Source organism: Stegostoma tigrinum, chromosome 20 (genome assembly GCF_030684315.1).
Source record: "Stegostoma tigrinum isolate sSteTig4 chromosome 20, sSteTig4.hap1, whole genome shotgun sequence".
Lineage (NCBI taxonomy): Eukaryota > Metazoa > Chordata > Chondrichthyes > Orectolobiformes > Stegostomatidae > Stegostoma > Stegostoma tigrinum.
Window position 1 is genome coordinate 30,656,253 of NC_081373.1, and position 17,644 is coordinate 30,673,896.

Consider the following 17,644-nt stretch of genomic DNA (forward strand, 5'->3'; position numbering starts at 1 on the left):
AACTTGACATTTCTGGCAAGTCTTGTGTATATCACTTACTTCAACGTGGGAATGTATTCTCCAAAACAGCAATCAAGCAATTTGTTGAGAATAAAGAATAGGAACAGGAATAGACCATATATGGCTTATTGAGCATAATCTGCCATTCAGGTTTAGCTCCACTTTCCCATGTACTCTTTATATTACTAAATTAATTCCTTGAAAGGTCAAAATGAGAAGCTAAGATAAAGGAACAGAATTAGGCCATTTCACCCATCAAATTTGTTCAGCCATTCAGTCCTGGCTGGTATGTTTCTCAACCCAATCTCCTGGCTTCTCGATAAAAGCCTTGATTCCCTTGTACCTTGCTCCTTTTATCTTACCTTATTTAGTGATATCCTTTGTAATGTTCATGTCTAAGGCCTTCTGAAAATCCAAATAGATCACATTCAGTGGCACTTCTTTGTCTAACTTGCTGATTTACTGCCTCAAAGAATTCTAACAGATTTGTCAGGCATGACCTCCTTTTGACAAAGCTGTGCTGACTCATACTTATTTTACTATGCACTTCTAAGTATTCCACAATCTCATTCTTTATATGGATTCTCAAATCTTACTAATGATTTAATTCAGGCATACAGGCCTTTAATTTCTTGTCTTCTGCCTCCCTCTTTGCTTAAACGGGGGTATTACAATTGCCATTTTCCAGTACTCTGGGACTCTCCCCGACTCCACCGATTCCTGAAAGATCACCACCGATGCCTCTTCAAAGTCCTCAGATATCTTCTTCAGACCTCTGGGGTGTAGTCCATCTGATCCAGCTGATTCATCCACCTTCAGACCTTTCAGCTTCCCCTGCACCTTTCTCCTTATAGATGGCCAATACACTCACCTCTGCTCCTTGATGCTCTTGAATTTCTGGTATTCATCTACTGTGAAAACCAATGTAAAGTACCTATTCAATGCCTCCGCCTTTGCTTTGTTCCCTATTACTACTTCTCCAGCATCATTTTCCAGCAGTCCAATATCCACTCTTGCCTCTCTCTTATCTTTTAAAATGTAAAAAGAACTCTTGCAAACTTCTTTTATATTACTGGCTAGATTAATTTCACATAGCATCTTCTCCTAGCTTATTGCTTTTTTAGTTATTTGCTATTGGTTTTTAAAGGCTTCCCAATCATCTTCACCACATTGTTATGCTTTTTGTTTTGTTTTTATGCTGGTCCTGACTTCCCTTGTCAGCTCTAGTTTTCTCATCCTCCCCTTAGGATGCTGCTTCTTCCTTAGGATGAATTTCTGCTGTGCCTCCTGAAATACTCCAGAAACTCTTGTCATTGCTGCTCCACTGTCTTCCTTGCTAGGCTCTGCCTCCAATCAACTCAGGCCAGATCCTCCCTCATGTTTTTATAGTTACCTTTACTCAATTGTAATATTGTTACATCTGATTCCAACTTCACCCTCTTGATCTGTAGGGTGAATTCTATCATAGTATGGTCACTGACCCCTGGGGGTTGGGATTTTTCACCTTCAACTCTCCAATCAAATCAGTATCATTACACCAGATCCAGAATTGCTTGTTCCCTAGTGGGCTATACCACATTAGATGCATTTGATAATGGAGACTCCATGACCTTTTAGTGTAGAAAGCTGCAAAGATTCATCAGCCTTTGGAATGAAGCAATTACTCCATATCTCAATTCTAATTGATCAGCCCCTTTTCCTAATATTGTGCCCATGATTTTTTATACACATATCAGCAGAAACAATCTCCTGGCATCTAATCTATTAGGGCCCTTTCAGAATTTTGTACATTTAAATAAGATCACATCTCATTCTTTAAATGCCCAATTTGCTCACCATCATAGGACAATCACTTCCCTCATCCCACAGAGTAACCTGAAAAGCCTTCAATGCATCGACTCTGGGGAAAATATATCCTTTCCTAAGTACGGAAACCAAAGCGGAGCACAATATTCACCAAAACCGTGTACACATAGCAAGGTTTCTTTTTTTAAACCTGAATTCCAGTACTCCTGCAATAAATGCCAGCATGCCATTTGCATTCCTAGTTGCTTGCTGCACCTGTATGCTAACTTTTTGCATTCTTTGAACATCAACACTTGCACATTTCACAACTCCTAAATATTTATTCTGCTTTTCTATTCTGCTGACCAGATTGAATAATTTCATTGTACCTACGATATATACTATCGACCATCATCTTGTTCACTTATAAACTGGCGAGACTTGTTTGCAGCTTCTCTGCATCCACCCTTTAGCTTGCTTTTCCGCTTAGTTTGGTATCGTCAACAAACTTGGGTATATTACTCTGTTTCTTGATCTAAGTCATTATAATAGACTGTAAATAGTCAACACCCCAGGACTGTTCCTTGCAGCACTCCATTATTTGCTGCTTACCAAACTGCAAACATCTCATTTATGCTCACTCTCCGCTATTTACGTCTTTCCATGCTAATTCTATCGTAACTCCTGCCAGTCAAATCTGTAACATCTGTTTACCTATGACTTAAATCTCCCAGATTCTGATTTGCATTCCCATGATGTTGTAGTCTCACTTTGCACAAGCCTGGTTCAATCTTCCTCACTAATAATTGCTAGAGTTCCATTAATGTACAAATTGCAGCAATAGCCAAATCCATTCCAGTGAAAGTGGGGAATGTGAAATGCACAAATAATGAAGACCATACAATGGCAGCATAAGACAGAAAACAAATTTAGCTTCAATTTCTTTTTATTGAAAATTGAGAATAGCCCATGTAAAACAACAGGAAGTGATACAGTTTTGCTGAAGACAGTCTCTTCATAGAAATCAGATTTACTGATTCAGAACATGCCTGAAATCTTCAAAGACTTCCTTGCTTCTAGTTAAGAATTGCAAATTTTCTGAAATACAGCAGTGTTCTCCAATTTATTTTAGCAACTGTAGCCCATGCATTCACTGTGTACAAGCAGTCTTTTCATACAAAGTACGCACCGAGAATTGCTAGCATAATATCCCTTAAATGTCAAGTTGAAATGTCCAGATTAGCCATATATAACTGTAGCATTTACTGTGTAAGCTTTTGAAGTACAGTAAGGCAAACAGGTTAGGTAGTGCTGCGTTATCACTGCAACTAATGGTTGGAAAAACTACAAATTAACCAGTGGCTTTCATGGCTCAATTCAGAGTCATCCCATACTAAATAGCATTCCACACGTTGCAAGGCCTTCAACATTAAATAATGCATTGTGCTACCATCAGTTTCTCTCACACTTGCAGCTAGTGCAGTCTAAGCAGAAATATTGCTTGGTCTACATTTGGAAAAAAAGCTTTTAAAATAGTCAATACTTTCATAGACATCCTTGCTTTTCTTCTTGGAATTCCTGACATTCCAGAAATTGTAATACACAAACAAAGACAGTCACACATTAGAAGTGTAACCTTGTCATACACAATCTCGTTCCCAACTCACTTACAATAATAGCCTTCTAAAGTTCTATCTGAAACCAGCAGCACTGGTATTAACTGTTAAACTTCCCATGTAACTAATTCCTGTTAAAAACATATTGCAAAGAATGAGGTTGTAGATAATTTGTTACATGCAGTACGAGAAAATAATCCTTGCAGTAGAAAACACATTTGTCCTGTATTGTACAATTTTAATATAAATTAAGAAACGTTGTGGGTTTTTAAAAAAAGTTCATAAGTCCATTTATGGACACCCTGAGTCTACAGTAGACAGACAGACAGACAGACACACACACACACACACACACACACACACACACACACACACAGATAATTGGGAATCTGGTGGTGTCTAAACCAGAGATGCCAATTCTCCTGATTCTGATAGGAATCCTGGACAGTTTCCTTTACAACTAGATTTCAGACCTGTCCATAAGTTTCTGCATGTTTTAGCAAAATTAATAAGCTTGCTTTCCATTTGTTGCTCGAAGACAGTATTCCTATAATTTTGAAATTCACTGATAAAACATCTCTTGCTGTCTGTTTTAGCCCTGCCTTTCTTTTATGTTAGGCTGCTAATATCCTTTGGTCAAGAGCTCAGCAAGTGGCATTCTACAGATACCACTGGGTATATGCTCCTCAGAATTCTACAGCAAGGTAGGCAATCAATCACCTCATTGCACCAGTGAGGAGGAGTTAACAACTGAGTCTCATTGCAAACACAGAAACATATTTTGCTCCTGATTATATTTTCGCTCATTAAAAATGGGAGGAAAATATCTGTAATAATGCAGTACAAACATGCTGGGAAACATAAGACAGCAGTCAAAACTTAAATTGTTCTGTTTTGCTCACCACAGCAAGACAATACCAGAGTCTAGATGCAAGAAAAAAAAGAAGCAAGCTAAATGTTAGGGCAGTTTTAAAAATAAATAGGTAAGTATAAGGAATCAAAATTAAACAAAAACAAAAGCACAACATTATACAAATGTGCAGCAGTTGACAGATTGCTTTTGTGGCTTTAGTCCATTGAGATCACAGTTTGGGGTTGGAAAGTTGGCATCTCTGTTAGGATTATGGGCGGGGGGGGGGCGGCACAGATATTGGGAAAAGTGTCAATTACTAAATCAGAATGGCAAAGATCATTCGCACTGCATTTGAAGCAGCTTTTATATAAAACTACTACCAGCAAGCTTAGATAGAAACATGTAGAGAGTGACCACTCTTTCTTGAGCATGCTTTTATACCCAATGTCTTGGACAATTATGTCTGTGTATGATAAGTAGGTCAAAAACAAATTACCTCCAATCCCGTTTGGGTTTGCTCCCACAGAGGCAGGACTGTCTGACTTTCTTTTGGCAAATTGAATATTCAGGTATAGACATACTGAAATGTGGAGTTGTTTGATTTAACATGCCCTTGGAGCACTGTTTAAAAACACAATAAATGCAGCAAACTGTGCACAATTTTATAGATCTCATCTGCTCATGCATCCTAGATCCTGATAGCCTAGTTGTTTTCTATTTGCTCAATGTCTAGTTCACCATCCAGCTGAAACACATCTTGTCCAGCTTCCTCCTTCCTCCATGAGCCTTTATCATTCTTCTCACTTGGCCAGCTTTGCTTCACAACTCCAAACCCTTTAGAGTTCTGCCTGCCAGTTTCCCCTTTGCTAGTAGAGGGCTTTTCTGAGTCTCCATGATGTTGTGGTTCTGGACTGCAGGCGGGGGTTGTGCCTGGCATGGGAGCTGAAACATAGACGTGTGGTGTCCAAGTCTTTGCTGCCATTGAGTTCGCTGAGATGGTCTGTTCCTGCTGGCAGCAATCATTCCCAGTGGAACCCACTGAGCAGGGGCTGTGAAAATTCCTGAGATTCTATAAAGAGAAATCACAAAACAGCAGATGAAAAGGTAATGCTTTTAAAATTCAAAAGCTTAGTGACCTCCAGCTTTACCCGGATATTTTCCTCTATTCCCAGCATGAATGATTAGCACTGTACAATGTCATACTTGTTAGTAAAATTACACAAAAATAGAATCTCTTACCAAAAATCAAATTGCCAGGTTTGATTAAATTCCAAAGAATGTGCCTTTGAGAAGATTGTATCTTTTTATTTTTTTCAATGTTTTTGGTTGTTGACTGGGGTGGGAAGTGGACTGCTTTGAAAACCAGTGATTGTAGAAATTATTGCTACGTGTTTCTTTACAAGCAGATTACCAACACTCCCTGTAAGTAGTGTTTGTATTGATATCTTTGTTCAACCACTTAATTACAGATGGGCTGGCACCAGAGGATGCACATGATAGTGAAATTAATAAGTAACCGATTGGAAACTGGTCACAACTCCACAAAATGATGACAAATACCTGCCAAGAAATAAGTGTTTGGTTCCTAGGCAGCTGAACAGCTTGTGGTTATGAACAAACCACCAGAAGCCATTAGATCTCTGAAAGGGGATGTGCTGCTTTTCTCTCTATAATAAAAAAATCAAAAACCTGAAAACAAAACAGGATATTTTTTCCTTCACCAATTGTTGTAAACTGTGGCTTTTAACTAGTAACTAACAGACTTTGCAAATTGTGACCCAGACTGGGCCTCCTACGAAGGAGTGAAAGTACCTTGAGAAAAAGATGAATAAGTTCTGACAGCAAAAGGATAATGTCAGGAGTGTGTGTGAGTGAATGTGTGCATAACTGAGTGAGTGTGTGTGAGTGAGAGTGTGCGCATGCATACATGAGTGTGTTTGCGTGTGTCTCTGTTTGTAGGGAGGTTAAGGAACTTAGAATTTTAACTTGTAGAGTTATATATCAACAGTTCATATGTTCTAGCTATAAGTAAGAATCTATTTATTTGCAATAAATAAATAGTAATTCTTGTTAAGTACTGGCCTCATGTTTTCTGTTAACCTGGATCTAAAAAGAAAGGTAAATTTGGGAATTTTGTGTACATTGATAAAATCCTCAACCTTTGCAACCGCATTGGGAATAGTGGGCCTTGATCCCTAGCATGCGACCCCAGTGAGATGTTCACCTTGGTTATGGAAAAAGGTAAAATCAGATTTACACAAACACAAACTCCTTCTGTCCCTTTCATACAACATTCTAGCCAGGGTACAGTGTGTCATGATTATATGGGGACTGAATACAACATGCTGAAGAGTCATAAAATGTAAATTGTACCAGCTACCTCTATTAGCCAACAATATTAAAAATTCCTACGATGCAACCTTAAATGTAAATGATCAGTAAGGTATTGCTTCACCTTAAAGTATTTGTTTCCTCCATGAAATAAAGTTTTGATGTTAAACATGCAATTTACTCAGGACTTCTGCATACTTCATCCCATATCATCACACCACCAGGCTGATATCTCCAATTGTATCAGAGCTCACTTTAATAGTAAGTGGCACTTTACAATGTAAAGAAGATAAATTTTTTAAAAAGTAGTTGATTAATAAGTGTTCTTGAAGGGAGTTGCACAAGAATTGAGATAAAACTCTTGCAAAACCAACTTTAATGGACTGGACACTGTTCAATTGGCTAAGAAACATGTCTCCAGCCACGCCCCATTTCTCAAATCTCATTCCAAGACAAGACATAGAAAACACCTCAAACACACTGTGAAGCTCTCCTTGAAGCATGGCAGCACTGGTGTTAATGACTGGGAAAAATTTGCTACCAAAATAGCAACTACTCATCCATCAGGCTTCATCATGTTTTGAGTTACAACATCTTAATGTTGAGGTTGAGCCACAGTAGAGAAGAAAATGCTGCAATCCAGATACCACTGTATTTTGGGACATCCTGCCACTTACATCTAAAGATCTGTGGATTGAGATTCAGCCTGTTCAGTCACATGAAGACCCATGGCAGAAACCCACATTCCTGAGTAGACATTAATCTTGACTTAAGGGTCAGCTGATTGTGTCCTTTTCCTCCCCCCCCCATTTAAAAAAAAAGTTTTAAAATAGAACATTGAAAAGTTTACAGAACACTCATGCCGACTGAGCAATTTAGTTCACCCCATTCCTTCACCTTACTCTATTGCCTTGCAAATCATCTCTGCTGGTGCTTGCTCAACTTCCTTTGGAAGACTACAATTAAAGCTGTCTCCAGTGCATTTTAGACCCAAACCACTTGCTGCGTAAATGTTTTTCTTCACATTATTGTTGTTTCTTTAACTTTGAACATTAAATTGGCATCCTTTCGTTCCCAGACCTATCACTAATGGGAATATAGATTTTTATATCTACATACTTCCAGATTTAAATACCCGTCTCAACTTTCTTTTCACTGAGAACAACCCCAGGCTTTTCTATTCTATCCATGTTACTTAAGTCCTTGATCTCTAGAATGATTTGAGTAAATCCTTTTTGCACCTTCTCAAAAGACTTCACAGTCTCCTAAAGTAATATGCCTAGAATTGGGCACAATATGCCAATTGAGGTTGAAACAGTGTTTAATAAAAGTTCGTCACAAAACTTCTTTACTTGGGTACTCCACGTTTCTTCTTATAAATCCCACCTTCAATGGGATTTATAAAAATAACTTGTGGACATACATCCACAGGTGTCTGTTTCTATATCCTTTCAAATTATATCCTTTACATTGCACAGTCTCTCCTTAGGCATAAAATGTAATCCATCATATGTCTCCAAATTTCACTGTCTACGTGGTCCTGAAGAGTAGCACCATCATATATTAGTGCGAACACCAAGGGAACCCCATTATGTGCCTTCCTCCAGTCAAAACATCAGCAGTTTACTACTGGCCTTTGTTTCCTGTCACTCAGCCAACTGCATACCTATGCTACCAATGTCCATATTCCTCCATAGGCAATAAATTTGCTGCCAGGTGTATCATGTGGCATTTTATCAAACATCTTTGTTTCAAAATTTAAGACCACTGTAAAACTGGTTGGATGAAATATTTAATTCAGCTGTGATAAATTAACCCAAATTCTATTCATTCCATTTTCTTGGAAACCACTAAAATCTGGTTCAGGTGATCTTATCACAGCTGAAATCAAACTTGAATTACCTCCAAAAAAAAACCAAAATCATATCTCTGATCTTGTAAAGGCAAAGACCCAAACAGACACAACATTCATTTGCTTCATTCTTAGTGTGATGTTTTTGGGTTTACGCACTGTCCTGGCATCATATTTTTGCACCAGAAGCATCTGTTTATCATCACAGTAATTTTTCCAAGATTACGTGAATCACTCATTGTAACAATTCTTGTCAATGTACTAGCCTAAAATAATTATATATTATTCACTATTATACTTTCTACACAAAATGCACTGCAAAATTCTTCAAGAATGTTTAGACAGCACCTTCCAAACCCATAACCGCTTGCACCAGAAGAAAAAGGGCAGTAGATACCTGGGAACACCACCATCTGCAAGTTCCCCTCCAAGCCACTCACTAACTTAGAAATATGTCAGCAGTCCTTCAGTGCCACTGGGTCAAAATCCTGGAATTCCCTTTGCAAGGACTTGTGGGTCTACCTACAGCATATGGACTGCAGTAGCTCATCACCACCTTCACGAGGGCTGCCAGGGATGGGCAATGAATGCTGGATAATCATTGATACGTATATCCCAAGAATGAATAAAAAAAATTATACTCCAAATATCTAAGAATTCATACAGAACAAAATGAACAAGATCAAGATTCACATTGTTAAGATTGGAAATTTGAGCACATGCTGCTGTCAGTTTCCTAGTCATTTAAATTAAAATAATCAAGATAGCTAATGGAATGCTGGGTCTTGAATCTACAGGATTGGAGTATATGGACAAAGGTAATGCTGCAAATATACAAGACACTAGTTCGACCCCATGTGGAGTCCTATGAGTAGATCTGGGCAGCTCAAAGGATATATTAGCCTTGGAAGAAGTACATTATGGTTCACAAGAATGAAACCTGGACTTCAGGAGCTAACTTATGAGGACAGATTATACAAATTAGGCCTGTTTTCTCTCAAATTTAGAAGGTGCTCTGATTGAACGCTTCAAGATAATAACAGGAAAAGGCAGAGTAGGTAAAGATAAACTATTTCTACTGGTAGGAGATGCTAGAACTAAGAGTATAGCCCAAAAATTAGGACCTGATCATTTAGGACAGATGTTAGGAAGCACTTCTATACACAAACGATAGTAGAGCTTTGGAAATGACTTCCTAAAATGGCAGTGGATGCTAGCTTAGTTGTTAGATTTAAATCTGAGGTCAATTTTTTTTTTGTCAAGCACAAGGTATTAAGAGATATGAGCCAAAGGTAGGTATATGGAGTTAGACCACAGATTTCTGTGATCTCAATAAATGACAGAAGAGGTTCAAGGCCTAATCCTGTTTCTAAATTCAAAAATTAGGTACTATGCTCAACCAAGTTTCAGGTAATGCTTCCAGCAGGTAACTGAGCACAGAGTCGAAAAATGTTCCTGTGCTGTCTCATGTACAATCTTCGGTTAACAACTTAAGTAAGGAGGTAATAGTAAGTATAATTCAGTCAGTGCTTTGCCTCAAAAACGAAGCACCAACAGTGTAGATTAGATGGGCTTCAGATCGGTATGACAGGTCGGCACAACATCGAGGTGCGAAGGGCCTGTACTGTGCTGTAATGTTCTATGTTCTATGTACCATTAATGGTGTTCTGGTCTTGTTGCCACTATCCTGACACTCTGATGGTGGCTGAAAATAAGTCCATAAGACATAGGAGTGGAAGTAAGGCCATTCGGCCCATCAAGTCCACTCTGCCATTTAAATCATGGCTGATGGGTGTTTCAACTCCACTTCCTTGCACTCTCCCCATAGCTCTTGATTCCGTGTGAGATCAAGAATTTATCGATCTCTACCTTGAAGGCATCTAACGTCCCGGCCTCCACTGCACTCTGTGGCAATGAATTCCACAAGCCCACCACTCTCTGGCTGAAAAAATGTCTCCTCGTTTCAGTTTTAAATTTACCCCCTCTAGGAAATGACATCACCAACCCAAGGAACCTAAACAGATAAATAGAAAGCAGGACATAACACCAGCGCTTCGTCGGAGGCTCACTGATGACGTTACCTAGAATGGTGACGTAACGTCTGAAAACTAACATTCCAGCTCAGCCAGCAAACTCACATCCAGAACCTCAACCTGAGCTACAAATCTTCTCAAAACTCGCTACCCCCTCTAATTCTAAGGCTGTGCCCACATGTCCTAGTCTCCCCACCTAACAGAAACAACTTCCCAGCGTCCATCCTTTTCAAGCCATACATTATCTTGTAAGTTTCTAATAGATCTCCCCTCAACCTTCTAAACTCTAATGAACACAATCCCAGGATCCTTAGCCATTCATTGTATGTTAAACCTACCATTCCAGGGATCATCTGTGTGAATCTCCACTGGACACGCTCCAGGGCTAGTATGTACTTCCTGAGGTGTGGGGCCCAAAATTGGACACAGTATTCTAAATGGGGCCTAACTAGAGCTTTATAAAGTCTCAGAAGCACATCACTGCTTTTATATTCCAACCCTTTTGAGATAAATGACAACATTACATTCGCTTTCTTAATCACGGACTCTACCTGCAAGTTAGCTTTTACAGAATCCTGGACCAACACTCCCGGATCCCTCTGTACTTCTGCTTTGCGAATTTTCTCACCGTTTAGAAAATAGTCCATGCCCGTAGTCTTGTTTCCAAAGTGCAAAAGCTCGCATTTGCTCACATTGAATTTCATCAGCCATTTCCTGGACCACTCTCCTAAATTGTCTAAATCTTCCTGCAGCCTCCCCAACTCCTCAGTACTACCTGCCCGTCCACCTATCTTCGTATCATCTGCAAACTTTGCCAGAATGCCCCCAGTCCCTTCATCCAGATCGTTAATATATAAAGTGAACAGCTACGGCCCCAACACTGAACCCTGCAGGACACCACTTGTCACTGGTTGCCATTCCGAAAAAGAGCCTTTTATCCCAACTCTCTGCCTTCCGTCAGACATCCAATCCTCAATCCAAGCCAGTAGCTCACCTCAAACACCACCTTGCTCAGCAGCCTCACCATATGAAAGGCCTTTTGGAAGTCTAGATAGATAACATCCACTGGGTTTCCGTGGTCTAACATACTTGTTACCTCTTTAAAGAATTCTAACAGGTTTGTCAGGCACAACCTCCCCTTACTAAATCCATACTGTCTTGTTCTAACCTGACCCTGCACTTCCTGGAACTTAGAAATCTCATCCTTAACAATGCATTCTAAAATTTTACCAACTACCGAGTTTAGGCTAATCGGCCTATAATTTTCCATCCTTTGCCTTGATCCTGTCTTAAACAAGGGAGTTACAGCAGCAATTTTCCAATCATCTGGGACTTTTCCTGGCTCCAATGACTTTTGAAAGATCACAACCAAAGTCTCTGCTATTTCCTCAGCCACCTCCCTCAGAAGTCGAGGATGTAGCCCATCAGGACCAGGAGATTTATCAATTTTTAGACGTTTTAGCTTTTCTGGCACTTTCTCTTTTGTAATGCCTACCGTACTCAACTCTGCCCCCTGGCTCTGCTGAATTGTTGGCATACTAGTCATGTCTTCCACTGTGACGACTGATGCAAAGTACTTATTAAGTTCTTCAGCTATTTCCTTATCTCCCATCACTAGCCTTCCTGCGTCAATTTGGAGTGGCCCAATGTCTACTTTTGCCTCTCGTTTGTTTCTTATGTATTGAAAGAAGCTTTTACTATCATTTCCAATATTACTAGCTAGCCTACCTTCGTATTTGATCCTCTCCTTCCTTATTGCTCTCTGTTATCATCTGTTTGTTTTTGTAGCCTTCCCAATCTTTTGATTTTCCAGTGCTCTCGGCCACTTTATAGGCTGTCTCTTTTTCTTTGATACATTTCCTGACTTCCTTTGTCAGCCATGGCTGTCTAATCCCACCTCGGATAATCTTTCTTTTCTTTGGGATGAACCTCTGTACTGTGTCCTCAATTACACCCAGAAACTCCTGCCATTGCTGCTCTACTGTCTTCCCCGCTAGGCTCTGCTTCCAGTCGATTTTCATCAGTTCCTCTCTCATGCCCCTGTAATTACCTTTATTTAACTGTAACACCATTACATCCGATTTTGCCTTCTCTCTTTCAAACTACAGACTGAACTCGACCACGTTATGATTGCTGCCTCCTAAGCGTTCTCTTATTTTAAGGTCTTTTATAAAGTCTGGCTCATAACATAGCACTAAGTCCAGAATAGCCTGCTCCCTTGTGGGCTCCATCACAAGCTGTTCCAAAAAGCCATCCTGCAAACATTCCGTGAATTCCCTTTCTCTGGATCCACCGGCAACATTATTCACCCAATCCACCTGCATATTGAAGTCCCCCATGATCACCGTGACCTTGCCTTTCTGACATGCCCTATCTATTTCCTGGTGCATCTTGCGCTCCTGGTCCAGATCACTGTTAGGAGGTCTGTACAGAACTCCCATTATGACGAATGCCATACAGTGATCAAATTATAAACTTGGTAAAACAAATGCAAATCACTTTCTATAATACAGAGAAATTGTACTCATCTATTTCCTTTTCCACTCTCTCACCATCCAATGATAGACAGCAAAACAGGAGCAGCTTTTAGCCTCACCAGAAGTTTTACTCAGGCATTTTTGGATGCTGAGCTTTCTCACTTTGATAATTTTTTTTGCTCTTTCTATATCACCACAGAAAAGTAAATAAATAAAGGGATAGGTTACCGGCAGGAAATCCCACAGACAAATGAGTCCTGAAAACAGGACTGAAAGGTAAATTGTTGGGTAAGAAAGAAAGAAAAAGGACATAGAGGGAAAATTAATTCATGTTTTAATGTCATTTTTAAATGTAATGTAACTGTGTTCAATAGCTTTCCCTCAAAATGATGCAAATAAGGGCCAAGTTTTTGTTTGTTCATGGCATTGTGAAGTTTTGAAAGTTCGTGTTCCACCCAATGTATCATTAGACTATGCTTGCACATTACATGGCCAGATATTTTGATGAAATACATGCTCCTTGCAAAAGTATTGCATTTGGACAGCTGGTACAGTCTGTTCTTGGCAAAGGTAAGCAGAGTAACATAAATCTTCTTTTAAAAATCAAAACAGGTGAAGCATTAATATTGCTGAAGAATTGGGAGGATATTAGTTAACCTTTCCTTCAGCTGGAAACTGTGTACAGTCTGCTGTAGAACAGCAGAGTAGGAGCCTGCAGAAAATCAAACTTCAAATTTTGTAAACCCTTCTTAATCCCACACGACATCTTCTGAAATTGAATGGCTCTCAATTCAGTACTTAAACGAATCCAAAGCAAGGAGGTCAAAGAGTTTATTTCCAAAGCCTGCCTTTCTAGACTCCAGACTCAGTAAGTTAATTTTCAATTTCCCAAGTTTTGTTATTAAAGAAGCTGGTTTGCCCTAGTTTTGGGGCATGGTTGTTGTGATTCTTCAAATTGAAATGGACAGTAGACTACCTTAGTATAGCCACCTCATCTAAACAATTTTATCTTTATCCTGCACTGATTTTCTATCCTCATGCCTGCAGCCTCTGCAATCTGCAAAAAGAGCTCTGACAAAATTGCCCACAGTCCATAGTCCAGTAAAACTAGCCTACACTGCTTAAAGGAAGGCTGTAGCTTATAGGAAAACTGCACTCAACAATATTGTTGCATTGTCAATTATTGCAAAGTACACACCAGGGCAGAGAGTGTGATTCATCATGATAGACCTAGGAGTGGGTGTGTCTGGGGTGCAGCTGGATAGGTGGAGAGACACCATGTTTCCACAAGGGCTTAGGAGACCCACAAGGAGAGGGTGCATGTGGAGGACTGATGCCAAGAGTCTGATCTCAAGATCTGGCAGAGACATTAAAAGAAATCTAAAGTCCTCATGGGGTAATCATGATCAATGAATAAATCCTCACATGACATCTTCTAAAAACCTCTTGTATTGTTCAGTCCACCACACGTTCAGCACCAGTCATTGCCATTTGGTGGCACTGGCAAAGTCTATGTTATCCAAAATTACATTCCTATCTTCTGTCTGTTCTCAGCTCCCAGAACAGACTCACCCTGGGGAACTAGTTGCAGATGGTATTACCCTGGACACTGCCCTTCCCACTCACACCAACCTTCCCATCATCAGTTTACATTTTCCAACACGCAAGAACCACCATCTGCCCAGCCACAATGATCCAGGCAGAGAAAAGAGAACAAACAAACACAGTCTGAACGAAGAGGCTGCATCATTTAATTTGACATTAACAGCCACTATCTCAGTTACAGGCACTGCATGAACTCTGGGGGCTAGAACAGGGTAGAGCATGTAGCAAGTCACTGACATGAATGAGCTGCAGCCAGGTCAGCAGTAAAAGAGTGATCCATTTTCCAGCTTGCAGGGAGCCAAAGTGTCAGATGAGTCCGGTCATACAGAACTCAGATATGGATCTCAATAGGGTAGCATTCAGGTGAGTGCTGATGGGCATACACACAGCATGCTGGGCATTCTGCCTGACCTACCAGGCAGTCTCCTGTCACTGCTAAGGAGTGTGGTGTAGTCCAGATCCAAATTAACACAGACTAGGGAGCAGACCTTGTTGCATAATAAATCCAGAGGCACTGGTATCCCTACTCCACACCTTTGTGTGCAAAAGGCCCCTACACCTTTGGCACCCACCAACACTTGCCTCATGTCCTGTAGATACAGCAGGATTATTGTGAAGACCTTGAACTCATCAACACACCTTCAATAACATACCACTGTCACTTTCCAATAGAAAACATGCCATAAACTTATTTAACCCATAAATTAAGTGCTGTCCTTTTAAGTAACTGGCAGTTTCAAGCTTGAAGTTTACAAAGTGAACAGTGAAGATACAACCTACATATCTATTATGCAAATTTGGGTTCTTGGAGTTACATCAGGTAATTGGGCTGTGTGACCCCAAGATAGTGGTCAAACAAGCTTTATGGTGGGCATGGTGGTGGTCACTATTCAGTGCCAAATAAACTCACATAAAGTGGCATAATATCTCTCCATAAAGTAGTGGTAAGCCTCAGAGTTGCTGCTACTCATGGCAACAAATTTCTTCCCCTCAGCCCACAAGTAGGCCCATACTCAAGGGGGAAAATATCAGACTTTAAATATTGTACAAGGAATCTCCACCAAATATTCTTAGCTTTCTCACCCGAGCTTTGGAAATTTCTGTCAGGTTGCCAACGGAAAAGGATGCTAGCATCACAAAAATTCCCATGAGGTGTATCCCAGGCTGCAGGGACGAGACTGCTGGGGGCCTTGGCAGGGATACTTCACTGTCCACAGATGAAATTCCAGCTGACTGGAGAATCGCCAATGCGGTTCTTGTGTTCAAGAAGGGCAGCAGGGATAGGCCAGGTAATTATAGGCCAGTTAGTCTGATGTCAGTGATAGGGAAATTATTGGAAAAAGTTGAGGGACAGGATTAATCAACTGTTGGAAAGGCAGGGATAGGAAGCACAATTTTTTTTTAAAAAGAGGGAGATCTGTCTAACTAATTTAGTTGAGTTTGGAAGGTTGTACCAAAAAGTAAGAACCTGTGGGATCCAAGGCAATTTGGCAGACTGGATCCAAAACTAGCTTATACATAGGAGGCACAGGGTGATGGTGGAGGGTTATTTTGTGTTTGGAAGCTTGTGACTAGAAGTGTACCACAGGGATTGGTACTGGGAACCTTGCTGTTTGTTATGTACATTAACAATTTCTGGATGTGAGTGTAGAAGATGCAAGTTAGGAAGAGCAATAGCAGACTGAATTTAATGAATGATAGGTCCCTAGGGAGTACTGAGGAACAAAGGTAACCTAGTGTACAAGTCCATAGATCCATGAAGATGTTAGCACAGGGAGGCCAGATGGTGAAGGCGGTATATGGGATGCTTGCTTTCATTAGACTGGACATAGAATATTGGAGCAAAGAAGTCTTGTTACAATGTTATAAAACATTAGTTAGGCCACACATGGAATACTGTGGAATTCTGGTGGCCACACTATTGGAAGCATATGGTTGTACTGGAGACGGTGCAGAGGAGATTTTCCAGAATGCTGCCTGAGATAAATGTCTCAATAACGAGAGGAGACTGGATAGACTGGGTTTGTTTTTCTTGCAGCAGAGGAAGCTGAGGGTTGAGTTGTACAAAATTATGAGAGGCACAGATTAGGTGGTGAGAATATTTTCCCCATAGCAGACATGTCTTAGACCAGACGGCATAAGTTTAAAATGAGGAGTAGGTGGTTTCGAGAAGATCTGAGAATTTTTCTTCCCACCCAGAGAGTGGGAGAAATATGGAATGTGCTGCCTGAGAGGGGGGTGGAATTAGGTACTCTGGCAACATTTATGAAGTATCTGAATGCGCATTTAAAATGCCAGGGCATAGTAGACTATGGACCAAATGCAGGTAAATGAGATAAGCGTAGTTTGGTGTTTGTTGATCGGCATAGTGGGCTGAAGGGCCTGTTTCAATATTGTATGATACTATGTCAAAGTTCATATGCAGCAACAGAACTAATCCACTCAAGAGTCAACAGATGGAAGAAATCTAACTATTGTCAGGATCCTATTTCAAAACATTTGCTGTGGAACAATATAGCAACTTCTCTTTTAACTTGGTCACTGTCAGGTTTTGTTAAGAGAAATAAAGTTAAAATATTACCACACCAGATGGGTTGCTCCTGGGGAAATGTAGAAAAGCACTTTAAATCTAAATTTTAAGCACAATTTACATATATAGACTGACAAAAATGGATAATAACGAGAATGCACAACAGGACAGTAGCATCTGAAAGCAAAAATGCTTTAGCCAAAATACTTGACCATAATAAAGCCTCAGAATACTTTTGCACTTCCAATTTACAACCTTCATGGCTTCTCCTCGTGTCTACAAATATATTTTTCAACATTGCCATTCAAAGTATTCATCCTTTGCATGCCTCAGCTGCTTTTAAGAAATATTCCAAAGAAAGATTTAAATAATGTCATATTTATGTGGACAACCAGAGCACAAACAAATGAGGCCTGGATTTTCCTGCGCCATTTGGATGATACAGAGTGGGGGGGGGGGGGGGGGGGGGGAGCAGCACAAAAGACATTGCCAACAGCTTATGTGCCAGTCTGCTGCCTCTGTTCCTGACCCTGATGGTATTTCCGAGGATGGGGAATAGTAG

At 40.2% G+C, this 17,644-nt stretch overlaps 1 protein-coding gene across 13 annotated transcripts in view; it reads right to left on the reverse strand.

Moving 5' to 3' along the window:
• Nucleotides 1–2,713: 2,713 nt before the first annotated feature.
• Nucleotides 2,714–17,644, reverse strand: part of fam53b (family with sequence similarity 53 member B) — a 123,306-nt gene continuing 108,375 nt past the window's right edge. For all 13 annotated transcript variants that reach the window (XM_048551190.2, XM_048551189.2, XM_059653077.1 and 10 more), the window contains one exon: nt 2,714–5,323. In XM_048551190.2, coding sequence (XP_048407147.1) covers nt 4,958–5,323 — 366 coding nt within the window. In that variant the 3' untranslated portion in view covers nt 2,714–4,957. The remainder of the gene's footprint in view (nt 5,324–17,644) is intronic.